The sequence below is a fragment of the Calonectris borealis genome, chromosome 10 (genome assembly GCF_964195595.1).
Source record: "Calonectris borealis chromosome 10, bCalBor7.hap1.2, whole genome shotgun sequence".
Classification (NCBI taxonomy): Eukaryota; Metazoa; Chordata; class Aves; order Procellariiformes; family Procellariidae; genus Calonectris; species Calonectris borealis.
This window is the reverse complement of record NC_134321.1, coordinates 22,223,595-22,247,006: the sequence shown is the minus strand read 5'-3', so window position 1 is coordinate 22,247,006 and position 23,412 is coordinate 22,223,595. Positions and strand designations below refer to the sequence as shown.

General features: G+C 37.6%; 1 protein-coding gene across 1 annotated transcript in view; it reads right to left on the bottom strand.

Moving 5' to 3' along the window:
* Window positions 1–23,412, bottom strand: part of SYN2 (synapsin II) — a 192,635-nt gene that overhangs the window by 22,866 nt on the left and 146,357 nt on the right. The window contains exons 8-10 of the mRNA XM_075159387.1: window positions 18,089–18,163; window positions 13,811–13,913; window positions 392–541 (exon numbers count right to left, since the gene is read on the bottom strand). Of these exons, the coding sequence (XP_075015488.1) occupies window positions 392–541; window positions 13,811–13,913; window positions 18,089–18,163 (328 nt within the window). The remainder of the gene's footprint in view (window positions 1–391; window positions 542–13,810; window positions 13,914–18,088; window positions 18,164–23,412) is intronic.

Here is a 23,412-nt window from a genome sequence, read left to right as displayed (position 1 = left end):
CATATTTCAGGAGTTTCCTAGATTTGAAAGGTATTTTCGTGAATTGCAGCACATAAAAAAAGATTATCACGTAATTAATTTCTCACAAGAACAACAAGAACTATTGTCGTAGTATTCTTTTTGACATCCTCAGGGCGAAGATTGTCTATGACAGTGCTTCTTATTATTTCCATGATATTTTATACAGATGTAACTGAAAGATGTAACTACTCGATTATATCTGGAGATAATCTCATTTAAATATGAAAAACCTACAAAACACGTTGATAAGTTCTTGAATTCTTGTAGTTCAGGGTATGTCTGCATAGTTTTCCAGCCAAATTCTTTGAGGAAAATTTTGAGCTAAAATTATAGAATAAGATTCTCTATTTTACAAACAAAAGCTTCCTACCTGAGGCTGCTGAGTGGCAGTGGGTCTCTGAGGAGATGGTATAGGAGTTTTGGACAACATTTGGTTCATTTTGCTTACGACTAGATCAGTTATATGTTGCCTGTCTTCAGTCTGATGCTCACCGATCAGAGGCATTGCACAGTCCATGACCTGTGAAATAACACAATACATCAGCTATTGATATGGCACCAAAGCAAACTTATTCCGCATCTGTGTAGAATGTCGGGTCATCTGTTTACTTAATTGTTTTTAACAAAAGTCAAACAAGATCTGTAGAAATGGTATATGTTATATCAGAAAAACGCCCGAGTGCAGGATATGGGTCAGCAGAGGAAGAGAACAGCAACTTTACAATGCCGTCCCTTTCCAATCTTCAAGCAATATACAGGTTCCGTAGGAGACTTGGGCACACGCTCTCTGGGGAACATGACTCCTGTGGGAAGCACATAGCAGATATGGAAAATGAGGTTTCTTAGGCTATTCAGCGGTCTGCCGAAAATCAGAAGTAATTGCGCTTCTGTCTAAGCTACATTTCTGAAGATTTTCTCATGTGTTTTTGTGGCTCATACCATCAGCTGAATTAGAACATGGAAATGGATGCTGGATTTCGGCAAGGAAAGGCTGGATTGATTAATGAAAAATTTTAAATAAGACCTTGTTATTATTGATATGCTTTTTTGAAAAGCAGTGTGGCTGCAGTGCAGCTGATGCAAAAAAGAAGTACGAATTTCTACAAAGAAAGCAGGATATCAGAGAGGCAAATAAAAATGTGCACATTTCCATTCTAAATGTGGCAGGTTAACAGTGTTCAGCAATTATTTAATTCAGCTACTCAGATGCATACAACTAATACTGAATTCAGTTCACTTCAGTGGGTTATAAGCATTTGTTATTTCTACACAATATTTGTTATTTCTACAGTGTATCTACTTTTGGCTCCTGTGTTTGTTTTTGGGGGAAGTAAAAGCGTAACGCAATAACCCCAGCTACTACTCACAATGGCACTGGACATTCTTATTTCAACAATAAAGGGATTTAGTTCACTTTTGAGAAACTGCAATCCTTTTTCAACATGCATCAAGGCTATTCAGGAAAAGGTGAAGGCATGTCACGTGTTTCTCATAGGTATGGATCACAAGTGACTGAGGCCTACAATACCAACAATAGTATTAATAATTAGTAAGAGGCTGTGAGGGATAAAGCAGTGAGACTACATTAGCAGTAAAATACTGTATGGATGGCATTATATCTGACCCAGTCAGAGTCTTTGTACAAACTGAGTTGTGTCCATCGAACCTTCAGTCTGTGAAAAGCTGTCCAGCTGCCAAATCTCACACAAGATTTCCCACTGGTGCAGGCAAGTCATGCACTAGACACGACAATAAGCTATGCTGGTGAGAGAGCAGTGGTGGTGGGTGAAGAAGGAAGGAGTCATTAGTAAGGGATCCTCATGGGTTTTGCACAACTGCAGAAGGATCAGTGAGTTTTACGGGGGTGTTTTAGTACTTGCAGAAGTGCACCTTTCTGCATCTCTTCTTCTCTGTTGCAGGTAAATGAAACAAGACCGAAAAGGTTCAACAGTCAAAAGAGTGCTGGAGGACTCTTGCTGCCACAGGCAATTGTAAGCGCTAACGGTCAGAGAAAAACCTTACCCTTCCCTCACTCCTATCCAATCTCTAGCGAAAGGACTAGAAAGAGCTCTGCTGTTGGGAGGCAGGGCTACTTTGGCTGCAGAGGTTGGTTCCCATCTCTTCAGGTGGGCATTCAGCTGCGGTTTGTTGCCTTGAGCTATTTTTGTAGGTTACCCAGCTTGTGTACTTGAAGGGAAGATACTGAAATTTTGTGATAAGACCTGATTCTGCAAATATTTACAAGGTGGAAGAATTTTGTTCTCTGTAGGGGCGACTCAGGGATCATGAGCATAAAGCTAGTGCATTGCATTGTATGGATCCCTGATGCAGTGGAAGGGATATAGTGGGGAAAACAAAACTCTTCTCAATCCATCAACCCGCACCGAAGACTTTATCTCCTTTATAGACAAAGAGCACAGTTTTACCTTCTTTCCTTTAGATATTCAAGTGCTTCTAGGGATTAGACACACAAATTGGATATTTAAAGAGACATTTGGATTTAAAAGAACATGCATGTTCATTCTAACACTGGAATGTAATCTTTCATCTTGCACAGCAGTTGGGAATGAGCTGCATTGTAAATAATATTACCTAAGCTTGAGGATTTTCAAAATATGGTAAGTGCTATAGAAATTCTTACTGAGGCTGACAAAGACTACTTTGTTCGAATAATGAGATTAGTTTGAAGCCCAAAAGCATTTACATTATTCTTCTGTTTGTTCATTTACAAGAGACACTGCCATTGTGTATTGGCAACCAAAATGTTGGCAACACTTGTTCTGGGATTTTCAGCTCTAGGATGTCTCCTCTAAGCTTCTTCACAGCTAAACCGATTTAAAATAACCCCAAATTAAACAATGAAATAATAATTGAAGCCCAGAGCAAATGTTTCCTAAGAAATGAATGAATGTTTTTCTACTCTTGGGCCACATCAACAGTATTGCAGAAATGCTTAATAATTACACAGAAAATTTCTACAAAATTTACCATATTTTTTTATATACATATAAAAGTGGAAAATAAACAATGTTTTTAATTAATTGAAAGAAAGGTATTGAACCAAGACGAGTTGTTATTTCTAAACGGGTAAAATGTAATCTTGCTGGTTGTGTGGCTCTTGAAATACAAAATTTTTGTGCATTTACTTTAGTATTAATGTCCGCTGAGTTATTGCTATTTCTTAAAATTGTTGTAATGCTTAAAGAGCTACTTCATGTTATCATGAGCTTTTTCTTGCAAGAATAATATGCATAATTCCTGGAGGGAGAAGGCAACCATATGTGCCAGATACTGTGGCCAGGACTTTGAAGTGTTAATAATGACTGAATGTTAGAATGTCTTGATGTCAGTGTGAAGGACATTGGATGTTTGGCTGTCTGCTGCAAAATATCTGATTTTCAGAGAGGGAGTTATGTCTGCAGTCTAAAAATATGCCCCCCCTTGAAGGCAGGTCTTAATAACAGTTATTTTAAAAAATATTGCCCCTCTCACTATCAGGTGTATATTAACGCTCCTCTTACCCAACAACAGAAGCAACAGTTCTGTTTCACAAGTGTGCAAAGACTTTGTTTTACAATTCACTTACATAAAAAAAAAATTTGGAATGACTGTGAAACAAATTGCCTAAAATAAGGTCCTGCCAAAGGATTAGAAGGATTAAGATCTGGAGGACTGGGTTGTGACTGAATTTCTATTTTTAAGTATTGTATAACTGCAAGTTTACATATAAACTTTCTTTAGGAGATATTGCCATGTTGTTTACCAGAACTTGTGGGAAAAGTGTAGTTCTATGGCTAAGGATAAAAAGAGAAGCCTTGAGGTGTTGCTCAAAACTTCGTGTCCACTTCAGTAGAGAAGATCTTACATTTCTTGAAGACAGTATTTTCAAGCACAGCTGCCCTATTCACATATTGAGGCAGATTCAAACACATACGACCTTAAAAACCATCGCCATTTGCCCTTGACAATCTCTTGTCACTTGGACAGGTTTTGATGTTGGTAAAAACACTTTTGTTTGTTGCCATACTTGGACAAATATTGTTGGCCAAAGATATGCTGAACCTAACCCTGAAGAAGTACTGAGTCAGATGCCAAGTCTTGAATGATGATAAGCTATAATGTGCTCTGGTGCTTTCCTGAAGTACAAAGATAGTAGCCAAAGTGGTAAAACGAGAAAGTAAGGCATCAGATTACCAAGAAAACTACTGATCCCAAAGTGCAATGTCACTGAATAGCTGAGTGAGTAAAAGATTACCAGGGCTTAAAAGCGGTTCAATGGCAGGACACTGTCCAGTTCATAACTGATTGGGCTTGAGAGGCAATGTGGGTGGGTAGAAGTCGTAGGTGGCGGGAGGCCGAAGGGGCTCTTACCACTTGCATTGCTGAGAGGGAACGGCAGGGGTGTCCAGCGCACAGCATCTACACCCAGCCTGGCGGGAGGCTGCTAAGACGAGGCTTGGCTTCCTCGCCTACGTTATCGCTGCTGTGGCCCTCAAGGATAGACGCTAACCCTGCTGAGAGAGCACTTCTGCTGTTCCTTGGCACAGAAGCTAAGATCAAGGTGAATACTTTACAGGGTGGGTTTTGTTGTCTTTTTTTTTTGTTTCTTTAAGAAAATGCAGTCTGTTTTCCTTCCTAGTAAAATAATTAATCATAGTTATCAGAAATCAGTAATGTTTTATATAAATGTATCTTAAGAATTAAAAATATTTTGGGTAACACTAACAGTTTTTAAAACCTGTGAATGACTAACAGAAATGTCATGCTAGCATTTCCCCCACTTTAGAGGACTTGACAAAGTTTAAACATACACAAAGCATCCTGTTTATAAATAGTCTATTTACAGCCTGTACTAGTTTTAAAATATCATTTAAACACAGCCAGGTTTTTTTTTTTTTCAGTACCTAGTTCAGCTATTTAATATACTGGAGTTTCCCACTAAGAGGATTTCATAGAAGAAAAGACATCTGTAATTTATAAAGTCAAATATGTTACTTTTGCAGATGCCAGTAAAAACATGGGTCGCTACGAATTACGGTCACTTAATTCGTATTGCTTCTATCTTTCATTTATATACATTTCAGTAACCAGTTCTATGGGATGAATTTCTCTTATCACCCAGAAACCATATTCTGAAATGCACTTAACACAGCATTGTTAACATAACTTTGTATTAAACTGTAAGAGACTGAGAGTATGTATTAACAGTAGTAACAGAAACTACAGCAGCATGTTTAAGTCAACACAATACTGTGACAAAACAAAACACTGACCTTTCAGTGATATGACCTTTTGGGGAGTATTTTAGGCTGTGCCCTCCGCTGCTAGTGTGGATAAGGCAAGTATTTGAAATTTGGGCTGCAAGACTGAGACTGTTTGATCAACATGAGAGGAGATGGGACGGGATTAATAAAGGAGCCAGTGCAACCATACGGTATCAGTAATTGCAAAGGGATCATGATGTTTGAAGGAGAAACTACTCTGACTGCCATTGTCCAGCCATAGTTCTCCATTAGATAGTATGTTTACCACATTAAGGATTAAGGATTAAGAAAGAGCTTAGAGCTTTATGAGCACCCAGCCCAAATGGTGCTGGGAAAGACAGAGTTGTGGAGGGTAAAGGAAGGGCAAAGGTAAAGAACTCTGTTGATACAGTGGAAGAAAAAGGTGTTTGTCAGCATGCTGAAATACAAGAGGAATATGAAGGAACAGATAGAGAGCCTGCAAGTCAGAAGTGCCCCAGGAGTCTGACAGAATAATGATATATGGGTTTCATACGGAAAAACGCCTATGAATTACAGAAGATATGATAATTGGTAAGTGAAGAGGGAGGAGGAATGAATTTCACTGCGAATCAGGACTTTTGAAGGTCCATGCTTGAGAGCGTGAGGACTGAGAAAAAACATTTACTTTGGTCTGTGAATAAGAGAAGCTGGGTTGTGTTGCTGTGTTACGAATGTGTTACTTTCTGCGCTGTTTTTGTGGGACCTGCATGTCTCCAATTGTGGTGCAAAATTTGACTGTAAAGGCAGAGGTTGATACGGATTTTAATTTGAGAGTTCTAAGTGTGGGGAAAGTAACTGACATAAAGAAAAACTAATAGTTTGAGGAGGTCATGTAAGAGTGAATGGGGTGTAAGAAGAGATGGTGTGATTTCTGAGAAGTAAGGGAGTGACTGGATATGAAGTAATCACGGGGCCTTCCCTGAGGTCTCCATAGCAGATGCAGGAATAACTTCTAATTGAAAATGTAACCACACCTGAGAAGTTGGTGGGGGATAGTACAGCAGAAAATCAGTGGTGACTGCTAGGAAATTTTTACAGTCCCTCTTGTAGTGGGTGAATAACAACATCTGCAGAAAAAGTAAGAACAGCTGGGAAAGTGAATCAAGCGTTCCTAGATGAAGGATCTAGTGCCTACAGACAAATTTATATGGTCTTGTTTTAATCTGGAATGAAAACAAACCAAGCAAGTGATTTCTATGTCCAACCAAAATCGCTGGATGAAGCTGAATTTGGGTGTTGCAAACTCATGCAACAGTAGATTGTATGAGATAAATAGTAGATTTTAAAAAGTGTAAAAATATATAGAAAATGCAGTTAATATATCTGAGAAAAACTCAGGCACTTTGAAGAGAATATGTGAAAGAGGTTGGTTTAATCTATAAATAACAATTAATTTAACATCACAATGAATTTTACCTCTATTCAACCCCCTATTAATAAAGTATGGTTCATTATGAACACAAGAAAACATTAAGACGGTCACATATAAGAAGTGCTATTGTTGCTAATTTAAAAATTAAAACGTTACAGGTATTTTGACAATAGATACAGCAAACAAATATTATGTGAAAACAGTATTAGTGAATAATTATTCTTAAAATGGAAACCAAAATATTAATGTTATTCACGCAGGTCAATAATTATTGCTCCATTCAAATGAAAACTAGTGTCCTAGCAAAACAAATTCACCCTCTTCATTAACTATGTCACTAGATACTTCATTTACTTTTCTGTCTAAAAGAACAGCTGATGTCATTATTTCTGGAATGGTGTCTGGAAAATTTCAGTGGATCAAATCTGTTACTTCCAAAATACAAAAAAAAGGCCCAGAAGAGTTCATTGAATAAACGGAATTTTTTCTATCACATGAAGCCCACATATGAAGGAATATATTAATGAATTGAGCACTAATGCATCAGAAACTTGGAAAAATCTTAATTAAAAAGGTTGGGTTTTTCCTAGAATTGTATCTTCTTAGCCATTTCTTATTAAGTTATATTAAGTCCTATTAGGAATAATTAAGTTATATTAAGTCCTATTAGGAAATGTAGGAATGCTCCTTGTTTTGGAAATATGAATCTTCAAAGACAGATGTGGTCTTACTTATAACTTAGTTGTATCACCAAAAGAGTAATTTTAGACTCCTAAATGTTCAAAATTTCTTATAGTACCAGATCATAAATTACGAGAGACATCTGACTTTAACTTAGCTCCCTTACTAACCTGAACAGAGGATATTCCTTAATGGATGGAAAGCCACTTAAGTATGTAAAAAAATCATGGCCATTATTATTTGCCACTCCTGCACATATTTCTATGCCAAATCACCCGATTTAGAGATAAAGTTATGTTTCTAGAGCGTTTTTAAAAATCTGTTTATTATAGGAGACTTGTATCTACAATATTGGCAAACATGGTAAGAAACAAAACTTCTCCCTCCCTTTTTTCTTTTAGGATAGGGTCTGAGCAACTTTGCAGTTAGCATTGCTTTGAGCAGCAAGCTGGACCTCCAGAGCTCCCTGCCAATCTAAGTGTGTCCATGATTTGTGATACACCACTGACAAGGGTGTTACCAAATATTTCTAACAGAATGTATTTTCATGTCTTTGTCCAGTCTTTGGTGCTGAATTTTGGAACTGTATATAATTAAGACAGAAGAATAAGTAAGCTTAGCTTCTGAGCACTTGGAAGTGCAGTATTAGAGGCTTGTGCTCATTAAACTTGTGCCATAGTCAGTGACATAGCTCTGTCTGAATTGTAAATTGAGTAGTATAGCTAGCACTTCCTAGAAAGCACAACTTTAAGTAAAGTTGTGCACAAATACTGCATGAGGTACAGATTTCTTCTGCCTGTGCTCCCTTCTGATGTATTCCTTCATGTACTTCAGCCAGTATTATTCAGGACACTGAATATGGGAATACAGAATTCTGTAAAAGACAGCATACTTAGTGCTGGTGCTGTATCACTACACCTTATACAGTGTATATACTCTGGAGTTGGTGGTGTATTTCTTAGTAGTTTGATAGACTGCAGCACCTTCAAAAATGGTGTCTATTACACCAAGACTTAAAAAAAAAATCAAATTCTGTTTCTTAATTTCTTATGTTGCCTTACAGTGGCTGAAAATATTATTTATGAAATCCAAATGGTTTGCATCTTTCTAGGTTATAAACCACTTGGAAGCTAATTTTAATATAGCTTAGGGTGAAAATAAGCAAGTAGAAATAAGATACCTGCAGCAGCCACCCACCCATTCCATTCTGAGCAATATTTGGGAGACTGCCTGTGAGGCCACTTGAAAGGATTCTGTTACATTTGTTCTCTTTTACTGCATTCATCATCATGATATGAGCTTTTGTTTAGTTTCCCAGAGGTTTGGTTTTCCAGGAATGAATCATGAAAGATAATATTCAGTGGAGTCAGAAACATGAACGATGCTCACGTGTCTGCTCCTTCTAGTATTAAAACTATAGAAGTATTAATTTAAAAAGGGAAAGATTAAAAGTCCTCCTTCTATTTAAGAAGCTAAACTTTAATGGACCTTAATTTGATGTCTTATTAGCAAGAATTGGTGAGACAGATAAAAAGCTGTATGTTGCAATGATGTGTTAATAAAATTCTTGTTTCTACAGCTCGTCTCTGCATAATGATGCTTGGCAGCTAAGTGCTCCAATTGAGGTGAAAAGAATAGACCCTAAATGAATAGCTAAGATTGTTACACAGAATAATAACTTGGCCTTCCTCCTGATCAACCTGACAACCCTTCCTTTTAGCTAAGTGATTCTTTAATTAGTTCATTGCTCCCTAGTAGGAGTTTGGAGATAGTTCTTTGGAGGATAGCAGTAAAAGACAAGAAGAACCACAAGGTTCTTCTAGAGAAGGTCATTTCTTCCAGGGAACAACTCTTAGAAAACCATGTTCTTTTAAAAGTCAAAGTTACCTCTTACAGCCCCCATCTAAGAAAACTGGAGAGAGCTTGTAGCTTCACAGAAAAACAAGGTTGTATTGTGCTTGAATAATATTATGACTTCAATATTTTGTCCTTCTTGTCTTCAGACAAATTGGTCTGGACTTTTTTCCTGGGGATGCATAAGGTATCCCTCAACTGCATCGCAAGAAGGCACAAACGGACACCCTTCAAAATTCCCCTGGGAGTAGCATTTATAGCAGTGTGGAAAGATGAATGGTACATTCCTTTTTATAGTGTATGGGAAATAATAGTGGTATTGGCTTCAGCTTGTTCAATTGACTACAAATCTCTAGGGTGGCTACAGAAATATGAAGATATCGATGCACAAACTAGCACCAGGGAACTGACCCAAATCTATAAAATGGACCCAAATCTAGCACCCAAAGCTATAAAATGTAAGAAGCTGTACTTACACTGCAATTTCTTGGGTTTTTATTACATTGAGACCTACTTGGTCAAAGGAACATGCACATCGCACGAGGGAGACATCTACAAGAAGCTAACAGTAATAAAGATCTGTATATTTCTTTATTTTATAACAAGGTTTATGTATGCAGAAATTAAGTGTCTAGAACAATACTTCAGTGTCACTAAACATCCTTGATTTTTTTTCCTTCATTTTAGTTCTCTAATCCTTCCGTGTTATTCCTGAACTGTCATTACTCTACTTACACAGCAAGCACACTTTGCATAACTTGAATGGCAATGATGAGAATAAGTTATTTAAAAATTCTCATCCTTCTAATCAAATGTATATAGAAGAAAAACTATTAGAGAAACTAAAACAGAAAAAAATGTTTACCCTTCTTGAAGAAGTGGGGTGTGATGACTGGATCTAACATTAAGAACCAACATATTCTTACCTGCAATGTAAGCGTACCATACTAGATCATAGATAAAGAATCACTTTATAGTTTTTTGAGACGTACAGCTAGAATATTAGATTCCTGAGACACAATGTTGTACTGATTCTCTAATATCAGCCACTGGTATAATTTGTTGCTCCATGGTTTTGGGGAATAAAAGAAAGCAGAGTGTTAAACCAAGGAATGACAAAATGACCGTCACAAAGCAGTTGAATGGCTACAACACTAAAATAATAAAATTATTGGTATAGGATAAAAAAGGAAAGGAAAGGACAATATGAAATTAATTAATAACCTTCCAGAAATAGTCATATAGAAAGTCATTTACATGTTATACTTTCTGACATTAGTTAGAAGGGATTTTTGCAAGCAGATGAGTTGTTACATGTAATACTTAAACATTGTGGGTATTTTAAAACTATTGTCTTGGATTACGCATGTCCTAAAGCTCTTGTTGAGCACCTTTGTCAAAACATGTACTATGTACTAAGTACTTGTTCCTGTAAAATGCTGCTCCCCCAACCTTATTACAGAAAATCCCACTGAAGTTAATTTCTGTCTAGAATGCTGAGAATATGAAGGATACTTTAGTAGAATTCTACCATAATTCACATTCACTCGGAAGCTGGCTGAAATACATGTATGCTTTCCTACTGGTGGTTACACTAGTTGAATGTTCAACCTGAAAAATCAGGAAGAACATATCTGCATACGTTATTTCATACATTAGGAAGTTTGTATGTTTCTTGTCAGATCATTAAAGTGTCAGTAATACAGAAATACTTAGTTTTGTAGTAGGTGTACCAGTCACCATGAAACCACGAGAGCACAGCTTTCACTATGGTACTGCAACTGGAGTGTAAACCCAGTATTTACAGACTGATTGTCCTGCTCAGCTACTGGTTCTTGATTGCAGCATGTACGTGCTAGCTTTAATAACACATTTATTTTCCAATGTTGAAAGTACACAAAAGGCGAAAATTTTTCCTATACTGGTGCAGACGGTCTTCTACTCTTCATTGTATCATAGAATTATAGTGCAATAACTGTTAAAATTATAGTGTAATAACTGTTGATGTAAGCTGGCTTTTTAGTAGCAAATGATCGTAAGTTTTACAGATGTTCTGTTGGATGTGAACTTTGCAAACAATTCTACATTTCAATGTCTCATCCAGATTCTAAATATTCTTGCTGATGAGCATTACCATCTTCCAAACAATTCAGCTGATTCTGTAGAACAGCAAGAATTATCACGCTTCTATCCACTCTTTCTTTTAATCGCAACATCTATTATGTACACTACTTAAAATGCTCTATAAACCCAGTTCCTGATGTATCCTGCAGCTCTCAGAATTCTGTTTGCTTAAATGTATGACTGTATCTGGCATGGAAAATTAGGGGATTTGTTCAGAAGCAGAAGCGGGGTACTCTGTTGGTCCATTATATAATTTGCACTGGCTATTTCATTTTCAAAAAACTGCTCCCCCTTCTCTTCCTACCCACCAGACCTCCCAGGCCTGATGCAGGAATTAGTTTGTGTACCTGACCTCAGCAGAAGCTGATGATGCTTGCTGGCTTTGCTCAAAAATTTGAAAAATTGTGCAATATCAAAAATGCGGGAACAGTCGAGTTCAGCGAATGAAAGCAAAGTGCATTTAGTGTGATGGGAATTTGCTAACTGAGGAATGCCGCAGAAGTGCCAACTGTTAAAATAAAGGAGACATCCTTCACTTCCATTGGAAGCAGAAAAGGTCCAACTATACAGAAACAGCAGGATGAAAAGAAAGTAGGGAGTAAAAGTCATCGGTAGGAGGGACTAAGTAGTGTGGGTCGATGCCGATCATTTCTCAGACTAGCTTTAGCTACAGTGTATAAGAAACAACATTGTTTTACATCTGAAACCTCTAGTTCTTACAAGAATATACTTGTTAAATGCAATCCTACTCTAGCTTTGTATCTTTTTGCATGCAATCTTTCAGTTTTTAACTACTATCTTCTGAGGTGAGATAACTAAGATCTTATATCTTAAAATAATCTACATTTCTTTATTTTATAGTTTAAATTGTGGGGTCAAAATTTATTGGATTAAAGCCAGCCAAATCAGCATGAACTATCTCACATGTAATGAATTTAGATCAAAGGGTGTGTGTGGAAAATGCTAAGATCCCTCCTCTGAGGCATTTGGGGGCTACGGGAACCGCAGAGTATGCTACGAAGCTTTAAACGGCATGTGGGAGGCTGCCAAAGCCCAACTGCTGGAGAGGAGCTTTCTTGGGAGCAGAAATCAATACCTTCCCAGTAAGCAGAAATGTCCAAGATACACCCGTGGCTACAGCCAAGCTGTGAAGCAGCACACGTGACAAACCTTATATTCAGGGATTTCCTCTCTATTGTGTCACCAGGAGTCAGAGCGGTCTGTTTTCAGAAAGAGGAAAATACTTCTTTCCCGCTCTTTCAAATCTCAGCCAGATTTCACTGGGTGAAGCATTATGGATTTAACAGGAACTTTGGGGTGCGGTGGAAGGGAAAGACTGCACTATATGAAGGAGCATCAGAGGAGGTTTAGGAGTATGGAATCCTAAATTTTACGCTACAGTGAGTTTTGATACAATAAGACACAGTAAGTTCTGATTTGGCCAGGCAGACTAAGGAGACAGGATTTCTTGACACCCGCCTCAGCATCTCAGGAGGTAGTCATTAATTCTGTTTGTTTTGCTGAAGGTTTAATGCTGCAAGCTGCTCCGTCCTTTAAAGTGCTATTGATTGATTTGGGAATTATTAGCAATTGCCATGGTGATAAATAAATTTGTGAAAAGTGAAGAGAAGAAAATACATAGAGCTGTTTAACACCGGGACAAAACAAAGATTTTTACTTCTACAAAGCTTTTCTGTTATAAATGGATACAAATAACTAAAGGAGGTCAATCCATAGTCTCCAGATTACTCTCACGATTTAGAAAAAATACTCTTACTTCTGCTTTAGCAAATATCAACCTCTTTTGGAGTGGGGAGATCCTGAAGATCCCTCCCTGCCTATCTCCTGAATAAAATTCTAAGAACATGGAACATGCTGAAGAAATCCTGAATTGTGTGACAGGCAAGTGATGATATCTTGTTTTATGGCTAGACAAAGTTATATTTATCCCTAATAAACTTAAGGAAAATGAGAAACTTAAACTTTTCAAAATTGTCTACAGCAGAAACTCCTGATTCATGAGGAATCAGATCTCAAAGGTAACATTTAGGCTAGAAAAAAGTAAAGTTGTTTCCACTGCACTCTTCATTTCCCTTTCCATGTAAAGGTATAATTTTGTTGGGGTTTCCTTGGGATAGTGCTATCTATAAACCTTCCAGGAAAAACTGGTAAGCCTGCTCAGGAAAGAAATCATAAGGGTTGGGAAAATGTGACATCCACATTTGGTTTTGTTTTGTAGTTTGTGTACATTTCCTCAAACACTAAAAGACATTACCATATATATGGTTACATTTTCCAGCAAGTGTTGCCACTAACTTGGACATGTGGCTTTGTATTATGATTTAAACATTGCTCAAAAATACACAGCCTTTCCTGAAACACAAATAAGCCAATGCCCAACTATCACAAATGTTCTTTACTTGGGTGTTTGTAATATATAAAAGCATATATTGAAAAGAGTAGGATTGCTTACCTCAAAAATATAATCTTTTCCATCCTTTCCATGTACAGCTTTAACAGCACAGATGTCCAAACCACCAAATATTTCAGAACAGGTGTCAACCCAAAGCTTGTACCTGTTTCATAAAAATAATTTTTTCTGTGAGTACCTCCTCAGGCTCTTGTTCTTCTATAGGCTTAACCTAATGATGTATTTTATATAATGTTTGCTCTAAATTCAGAATTTTCACTATATTGTCAGTTTTACTGAATTTGTATTTCCCAGAATAGCAGCTTAGAGATACTGGCCTGATTTCTTTTCCCAGTAGAATCCAGAAAAGTTGTGGCTCTGTATCCTGACCTAGTATTATGCTGGATTCTGTCCCAGTTTATATCGATCCAAACATGTGTCTGCTCTAAAGTGTGAGTAACCTGAAGATAAGATGGGCTGAAACACAAATAGCATTTAGCTATATCCCATCCTGCATTTCCAGTGCCCTTAAGCTAGTACGGCTTGCCAGTTGTGGCTGTACTTTATGTGAGAACTCCACAGAAGGAGGATTTATCATCTGACCAGTTTTTGTGGCTTTGGTGATGCCAAGAGGTTTTAGAAAGTAGGGAACGGGCCTTCTGGTTTCCTGTGAAATTCAAACGTCTGCATCTGTGCACAGATTCAGGTGTGGTAATCCTCTTGCCTATTATGCTTGGTAGTGTACTTAATTATGGTTGGTTTTTATTCTTTGATCAGGAAAACTAGAACGAGAGTGTCTGTCTTAAATTATGGACCCAACTGTATTCCAAAGTAGCAATGATAGCTTTATATGTACATCACCCTTAAGATGATGCAAGAGAAACAGTCGTATGACACTACGTAAAAGTTAGGTAGCATGCAGACAAGGATAATATTCTTCATGTTGGGTTATAGACAACTACAGTAAGATTCAACAGAAATTTAACGAATTCTGAGGAATTCTACAACCCCTAAAAAAGGCTAGCATTTCATACAGTATTGAACATAAGAACTCCTCCATTCCATTTCTAACCTCATGGTGAGAAATGCGGAGTGAGGAATGGACAGTTTACCCATTCTACATGCAGTAATATGATTTATTTTTCTGGCATGAAGAGCTTTATCCATCCTATGAATAGAGAGATTATCTGACTAACAAAGGAATGAAGTGGGACTTACTAGAAAAAGAGTGAGGCAATTCCTGTGATCGAGTACAGAACTGTTAGTGACATAGCAGGGAGCCATAATACTTTGCTGAGGGCGTTCTGAGGTGATGTAAGCTGTGTGTGTTTGCTCAACGGCCAGGATTGACTCACAGGACACAAAACAGCATTGAGAACTTTCATTAACTAATAGCATAGCTGTGCATGGGCACCAGTAGGTGATGATACGATCTTGAACGGTTATATAGGCAGATACCACAGTTCCACCAACTGAAGGACACGTTTTGCTTAAAAAACGCCCAGTTTTAAAGCAGCCATTTATCATAAACTTTTTTCTCTTTCATTGGCTAGTATTTGAGTCTAAATGAGAGCTATTTCCTTTTACAGACCCTCTCCTACTTTCTTCTGATCCAGCCTTTGAGCCATGACGATAGATTTGCCACATCATAGTATTTTCCATTGCAAAAAAATTGATGTAATAAACACAGCATTTGACTTCACTGTAAGATCAAAGGAAACTCGTTGCTGGGCTGAGAGTCTTGTTCATATATAAATATCTTCAGTAATAGCATCCTTTACAAGTAAACTTATTAGGTCACATTCTTTATATTTTCTTATATCAAGTCTGTTCCAGTGGAAAAGTTTTTCTTTTAAGCAGAACACAAAGAAATTGATACAACTGTTTGAAAAAATCCTGATGGTAATATGTTAGCAATGAAAATAATTTTTTTCCTGTGAGAAACATGTTTTTTGTCCAAAATGAGAAGTTTTTTTGGATGCCTGACAATTTCAACATCTGTAGAGGCACTGACTGACTGGACTGCTTGCATGCACTTGCTTATAAATAACTTTTTTTTGCTGTAAAATACCAACATGTATCTTAGAAAGTCATGAGGACAGCAAAACTTGTCTTTAACAGTAAATAACTGGACTTTATGAAAAAAAAGGAAGACATTTTCTTTAAAATAGCGAAACATCAATCAGATCTATGAAAGCATTTTTAATAGTCTATCTTCTGCCAACAAACACAGAGCTGGAAAAATACAGTTACATTTGGAAAGAGAGGTCTTGGATGGGCTAGCCTGTAGTGTTTAAACCCAAGGCTTGCACAGTAGGTTTGACAAGAGGTCACGGTTCTTATTTTCCCAGAGTCAATATAGTGTGCAGCAGCCTTAGAACTGACAAATAATAAAGTATTGCTCCTCGCGTGTCTGATATGAAATATCTGGTGTGCCAGATGAGGTGTGCGCCATTAGCATAGGTCTTTATTCTTCTGGTCCTATCTGGGGAGCAGTGCCTCTCTGAAATAGAGGGGCCAATAAGAACGTGTAACATTGAAACGTGCTTGTTCTCTGCCTCGTCATTGTCCCTTACTGTGCCACATTCTTCTTTCTTTTCTAAATTTCTAGACTAAGATTTGTATTCAGTCTACAATGTCAACTCAGTGCTTTCAAAACACTTCTTCCTAAATCATGAGATGTATTATCAATGAAATGCACATGCATCAGATTTGATTGCTTTTGGTACGCTGTTAAACTACTTCAACTCTTCAGAAAACTGCAATTTTCCCTTCTCTTCCTTGCTCTGCTTTGTGCACTTCAGTGTGTAATCCAACAAAAACTGGGGCTATGTGATATATACCCCTTTCTGTTATGACAAAACATCCATCTTTTCTATGCCTTTGTCTTCATCAGCATAAAAGAAGTTTTGTTTTGTTGGCTAGTGGTTTTTTAATGGGAAAATACCTATTATGATCTAATTATCTTACATTCAAAAGTGGAAGCAGAAGCAAAGCACATAGAGCATTTACAGTCAGGCAGCTAGGCAAGGTTAGCATTTCATACCCATTACCCATACTTGATATTGTTTAGTTTTCCTTACGGCAAAACTAAAGTGCCTGTGTTTTTACAGAGGAACAGCTCATGGACTGTAATTACACACACTAAAGCACACTCTTTCTTTTCCCTCTCAGTGAAGGCATAACCTCACTTTCTAAAGGAAGGTGGGAGGGGAATGAGAAAGAGAAAATAATGTGGCTCCACTCCATCCCCAGAGGGGAGATCAGTGAGGACACAGTCTAGACAGGGGTTGGACAGCAGGGAGTTGTAATTCCCGTCTTATTTGTTTTCACCTTTCTCAGGGCAGGCAATGGTTCAGTTCTTGTGTCTCCCTCAGTTCATAAAAGGGACCAAGTTGTAGGTTCCAGACTTTAAAAGAAAAACAAAAAACAAAACAAAAAGCACCAGAAAAAGACTACTGTTGAACTTTAAAATACGTTTTGAATTACACTTTTATTGTACAGAGTTTTTTCAGCTTCCACTGGTAGCAACCTTTGGAGAAGCTGAACAAAAGAAAACTCATAGCCATCAAAAAACCTCACAGATTTGTTTTGCGGGGAAAAGAGGCCTAAATGCTTTGGAGGAACTTGGAGAAAATGAGCCGTATTGAGAGAAGAGTTCTGTCAATAGAAGACCTGAGCTTCAAAACGGTACCACAAGGAGAATGTTTTTGACTGGATTGCAAAAAGTATCCAGCATAAGGGTGGGAGAGGAAAAGAAAAGCACAGTAAACCAAAGTAGAGCTGGAATGATGACACGAGGGAAATAGGCTTCAGTATATCCCAGCATCTGGGTAAAAAGCCTCACATTTCAAAAATGAAAAGTAAGCAGTTTAGCAGGATTGAAAGTAGAAAAGAGAAATATGATTTAAATAGGCAAAGTTAAGACCAGATTGCTTGGTTATAATAGATGATGTAGAAAGAGAAAAGTTTAAAACACTGTGGCATGGAGTAAGACCGTTAGATAAAAGAGGGCAAACGAACTGGAGGAAATGATTGACAGGTTGAGTCTGAAAAATGGAATTTTCTGAAGGGAAGGTCAGTAGTTTTCTAGATGCAGATAAGGGTGCACGTAAGCACCTAAGGCTAGTACGTAGTTTGGGTAGTTAACTCTGAGACAAGCCATACGGAAACTCTTGGCTCACGTTCTTTCATCTAATTCAGAGATTTTTTTTGCCAAAATGAATGGGAGACATGCATTTACTGTGAATTGCAGATCAACAATATGATTTTTAAAAAATTCATTTAAAATAAAATTCCATTAATTTTTTTTAATTACCTTTTACATGAGACTGGACTTACTTATCTGACATAGCAATTTGTTCCAACATTGCAGAGCCCGTGTTTGTCTTCCAGTTTCCAGATATGGAAGTTCTCCTGAAAGGGGGAAAATATTACAAAGACAGCCAGTGGTTTTATATTTTCACTATCTCTTAAATTACTCTGATTTTCACATGAATACTATAGCAGTATTTACACCTTTTTCATATCTGGCAGCTTATAACAGAGCATCTACAACGCGAAGAATTCTAACAGGCATTCCAATTGTCAGTAATACTCACTTCACTGTAGGCATGTTATGAAGTATGACAGTGCTGTGAAATTTCTGTTCCCCATTTATTCATTTACGATTTTCTTTAAAAAAACCTACTATGATTAAGTGAAAGTGTTAGCAATAAGCTGTTATCAGTTATAAATGGATTGAATAGCCTGTAACATACTATTACTGCAAACGTCAAGAAAGTGAAGCTTCAGCTTCTTGTTTCAAATCCATACCACTGCAGAGTTAGGTCCCAATACTGGAAAATCAAGACATCTATCTTTTTAACATCTCCAAAGTGATCTCAGATCTGCTTTAGAGCTGCATTTTGGTTTCTCCTCCAGTTTTCACTCTTTGCTAGTTTGCCAATATAATCTAAACAGTTTATGTCAAGGCTTGAGTATACCATCTTTTATTTAATCTCTAAGAAAATAAAAATTCGTATAAAGTTTTTTTCTCCTCAGACCTTAGGACTGCTACCAGGGCTGAGAAGATTACTGTTTTCTGAAACGTAAATGCTGTACTGGGAATAGGCTAAGGATACAAATTATGAAGTGTTTCCAGTCAGTAAAATAATAGGAACATCTGTAAAGTATTAAAAGTATATTAGGCAGCAGCTATAGTTTTCTCTCCATTTTTCTATTAACCTAATTACGAGGGTCAGTAGCAATTGTGGGGGAATGTTGACTTTTCTATGGGAGCCTCATAAAGTTAGCTGAATTTTAGAGCATAAAGTTCTTGTAAGGTGCCATATTCTTTGTGGATGTGAGAGAAAGTAGTGAAAGGGGAAGGTGCATGTTGAGTGCTGTGTGTAAGGTAACATTGCCCAATAATAGGGCTATTTTGTGATTTCTGCTTCATTTTTCAAGTGATATTTATTTGTATGTGTGTACTTACAAATCAAAAATTTTAAGTTCATTACTACTCTACACACATATTCTGCATCAGAGAGAGAATACTTCTCACAAATCATAATTCAACTCTATTGCAGACTTCCCAAAGGCATTCATTAGCATGTACTATTCCAGGTGTCTTTTAGGAAGCAAGATGTGACCAAATCAGAAGAAGAAAAAAAAATTGTCCCGAAGACTTGTAGGAAGTATTTAGTTCAAGATCCTCAGCTGCATTGATGTAATCTCAGCACTACTGACTAGAGGAGAAAAGATGGTTTGCTTTAAGCCATGCTTTCGCTCCACAGCGTGGAAGGTCCCGTATTGAACCTGAAGCAGTCTCACGACTGGATGCTCGGCTGGCTGTAACGATGCTGCAGGGACCAGATGAGGACTGAGAGGAATGCTATGGGCACAGACCTAACTGCTGTAATCTCAATGGCTTGTGGGCTGGAACCATCGACGCTAGGTCCGTCACACAGAACTCCAGAACAGCAGGGCTGTTCCATTAGACCATGGTTAAGTGATACGAAAGTACCCGACCAGACCATCTGGCACTTTAAACCTTAGATATGATTTCTGTAATTCATATATGATTTCCTCTACTGAAATATGACCCCACCCTCATTCACTTCCGTTCTGATAATTTCTAGGGGTTTTTCACGTCGATATTTCCTCCTCTTTTACTAAATACTGAATAATATAGTAAACAACTCCTAACACTTTTGAGTGCTTTACACTTAGGCTTAACATGTTTTCACTTGATTTGGTCTTTGCAAAGAAGGAAGAACTGGTTTAAAACTGGGGAAAAAGGAATTATGATTAGTATAAACAATTCACAGTAACTTGAGCTTCCTCTTTTCAAACACCTTTCTGCTTTATTTATTACCATTTAAAGTACGCAATCCAAATTGTCTGGACAGGGACTTGTCATTAGAAAACCACGTAGAAATGTCTACCTACAATTCCTGTGTAGATAGCCTGCTTATGGCTGTGGTTTGATTCTATAGCACTGTCTGTCTTTGGTTGATGTGCTCGACTTTTGTTTTATTGACCTTTTGATCCAAGTACATTAAGTTATGGATTCCGAGTATGGCTTTAGATGTAGTGTTTTTTATTTCTGTTTTTCTTCATTGTGTGTGACCCTTTTAACTCTATTTCCTTGAAGTCAGATGAATTCTGTAATGGTACCAAGTGTAGTTAAGTATGCGTCACAAAACGTTTTGAGGAGCTGTGGTATTTAGAGGGATCCAATGTTGCATTTTGGCTATAATCTCTACTGACAGATGATAAGCACCAGTGTTTTGTGAGTCATGGATCCACTTATACCACAATTTCCCACAGAATTATAAAACTGAAGCTCTTAATAACTCTCTTTAAACTACAAAAACAAATGTTCAGCTGGTATTTTTTGTGGTGGCTCTCTAAGTACTCTGTTCCTGTGTCACAGAACAAAATGAGAACCAGCTGTAAAACAATATTCTACTGACATAATGCATGTGTATTCATATGAAGAAATTTTCAGACATTTGGTAAATCTTCTCCTTTTCATTATGCTTTGTAACAATGGATCCGTATTTCCTTTTTTTGTGTGATTTAACTGTATAAAAGAATCTAGAGAAAAAATGATTGCTAGGCTTTTAGCATTTGGATGAACCCATAGTTTCTGAGTAGAAACTTAAAAATAAATAAAAGGTAGGAGGAACAGGCTGTCATTTTAACTTATTTTTGCTGTCACTTAGGCCAACTGCTTCTTCTGTGAAGAAGAAACATTTATGTTTGAAAATGATAAATTTACCATGGCTGACTCTTCCAAGATTATTCTAGAGACTGAACAGCATGTAAATTTCAAGTCAAAGAAAGAAATGTAGGGCTCTCTCCTGTGAAACGTAGTGGTCCAATTTCTATTATAGGCAATGAACCATCAAGTTACTAATACTGCATCTGACTGCCGGTATCTGTTGGTGTGTCACAACCGTGGAGAGCTGGGCCTTATTCCTAAGGCTCTGCCACTTGGGAGCTGTAAGACAGAGACAAACCAACTCCATTTACTATAAACAACAGAGGAGGGGAGAGGCGGGTAGCACAGCACAAGAAATCTGCCTGTCGAAGCACCAACAAGAGAGAAAAGTACTAGCCTTGAAGAGACAGAAGCAGTTGTACGAAAAGGTCTGCAACAGAGAAGGAAGGCTGACTGGCGACTGGAAGCAGAGGGAGAAGGCGGCAGTGGAACGGCACCGAGTAGTACAAAAGGGGCAAGGGACAATCAAAAAGCTAGGCGTAAGGGGTAAGTTCTGAGAGACAGAAAGGTAGAAGGGATCTGGGAAAGCGGTGGGACTGGACCAGATAGGACAGAAGTGACCTTGGGGTGTAGGGGCACAGTGCTGTTAGAAAAAGTAGGACGGGTGTCTCCAGATATGGGGCTAAAGCCAGGGAAAGTCAACAGTCTGGAAGACCAACGTAAGACAAACAAGGAGAATGGGAATTAACGGTCCTGGAGAAGCCAGGGGCTAAAAGCTGTATCATTCAGAAGCATTTGTTTATGATTCTTATTGCCTATAGGGAGAGGTGGGGTAGGCCCAACACACCTGAAATTCTGTAAGGAGCTTGAATGAGAGTTTCTGTCCTGCATCATTAAGAACACTGAAAATCACCAACAAAGGATTCCAGGAACCTCTCAATCCTTGCAAGCTATTTGAGTGTTCTGCCTTGGTCACTGTGTACAACTCCAATTTCCAACATGCTGTTTTTGCAAAATTTAGATAGTTCTGGGTTCAAAATAACATAGAAGGATTCAGGGTCCATACTGCTGGATGGATCTGACCTATGGGAACAGCTTTTCCACCCAGTTCTGTGTTCTGCTTTCTTGAGGCCCCTCAGATGTACAGTAAGAGGCAGATGGACTACTGAATTGTTCCTGAAAGGCCTAATCTTTGATGTTCTTTCTCAAATACCCCTTCAAGTCCTACGTCAGGAAAGCCCAGCAGTTACTCATACAGTTTTGATCTTGTGACAGTGATGTCTTAGGAGACAAGTGAAGAGTATGTGGCCTTCCGATATCAACCTAAGGAGATACATTTTGCCCCTTCCCCTGGCCCTGGGCAAAAGGTTCTACTTTCTCACAGAGCTTGTTGGCTGTTCCTAAATTACTTGACGCTTAATGCTAACTCTGTCTTTAATATTATAGAACATTTTATGCATTTTCTTTAACCCAGCTCCAACTTGTTGCTTCTCTTACTATTTATGGTTTGCTTGGAGTTCAATTGTTTTTACTCATAAAGAACTTGACTGTACCTTACAAGTGTCAACATACAAGAAATCTCTGATCCCTCCAATGTCACAGGAGTTCCTAGAGAAATATCTTTGCATGTGTGTGCATATGTGAATGCATATGTGTATTTTTATCTATGTTTTGTTATATTTTTCCTGCCTCAAAATTGTAAGCATGAGGGAACAAATACATGAGATGATCTAACTTGTCTTAAAAACATGAATGAAATGAGTAGATGTCAGATTACATTGCTTGATAATTGAAATAGAGTAAAAATATGCATAAATACAATTACCATAGCTCAGCTACTACATTATAACCTCTTTTGCTGCTCCAGCTTAATGTTGTCTCTGAAACTGAAACACCATTTCAGCCTCTCGTATAGTCATGATCTTTAAACAAACACCTGGATTCTAAAATTAGAAGAGATTTTCATGCATATATGTGAAGGCCGTTGTAAGATTAGAATTTTTCTGACATGTCTTATGTTAAAAGGAGAGTACTTTGTTCCATTAAAGTGTTACAATTCACTTGGGTGAATGAATGCCATCTAAATATCCTTAGAGGGAAAAGAAAATTTGACCCTAAGTTGGTGAAAAGATACAAAAGAATCTGATTTAACAAGTCCTCTATAAAAACAAATCCCCTTCCAACTGCTTCTTTCTTTAAATGAAAAAATAAACAAAGGTTAGCAGGAAAACCACTCTGGCAGGCTCACCTGTTGTCTTATTCTCCTCCTCCCAGTCACAATCAACTTAAAAAGAAGTCTTGATAAATCTAGAAAGTCTAAAATACTGTCTTTCCAGAGAGTATGACAATGGAGGCATGGAGTCACTACATCAGCTCAGAGACTCATCCAACAGTCTTAATCTTATTGGTGCTTATCAATTTTGAAACAAAAGGATGAAAGAAGATAAGGTTTTGG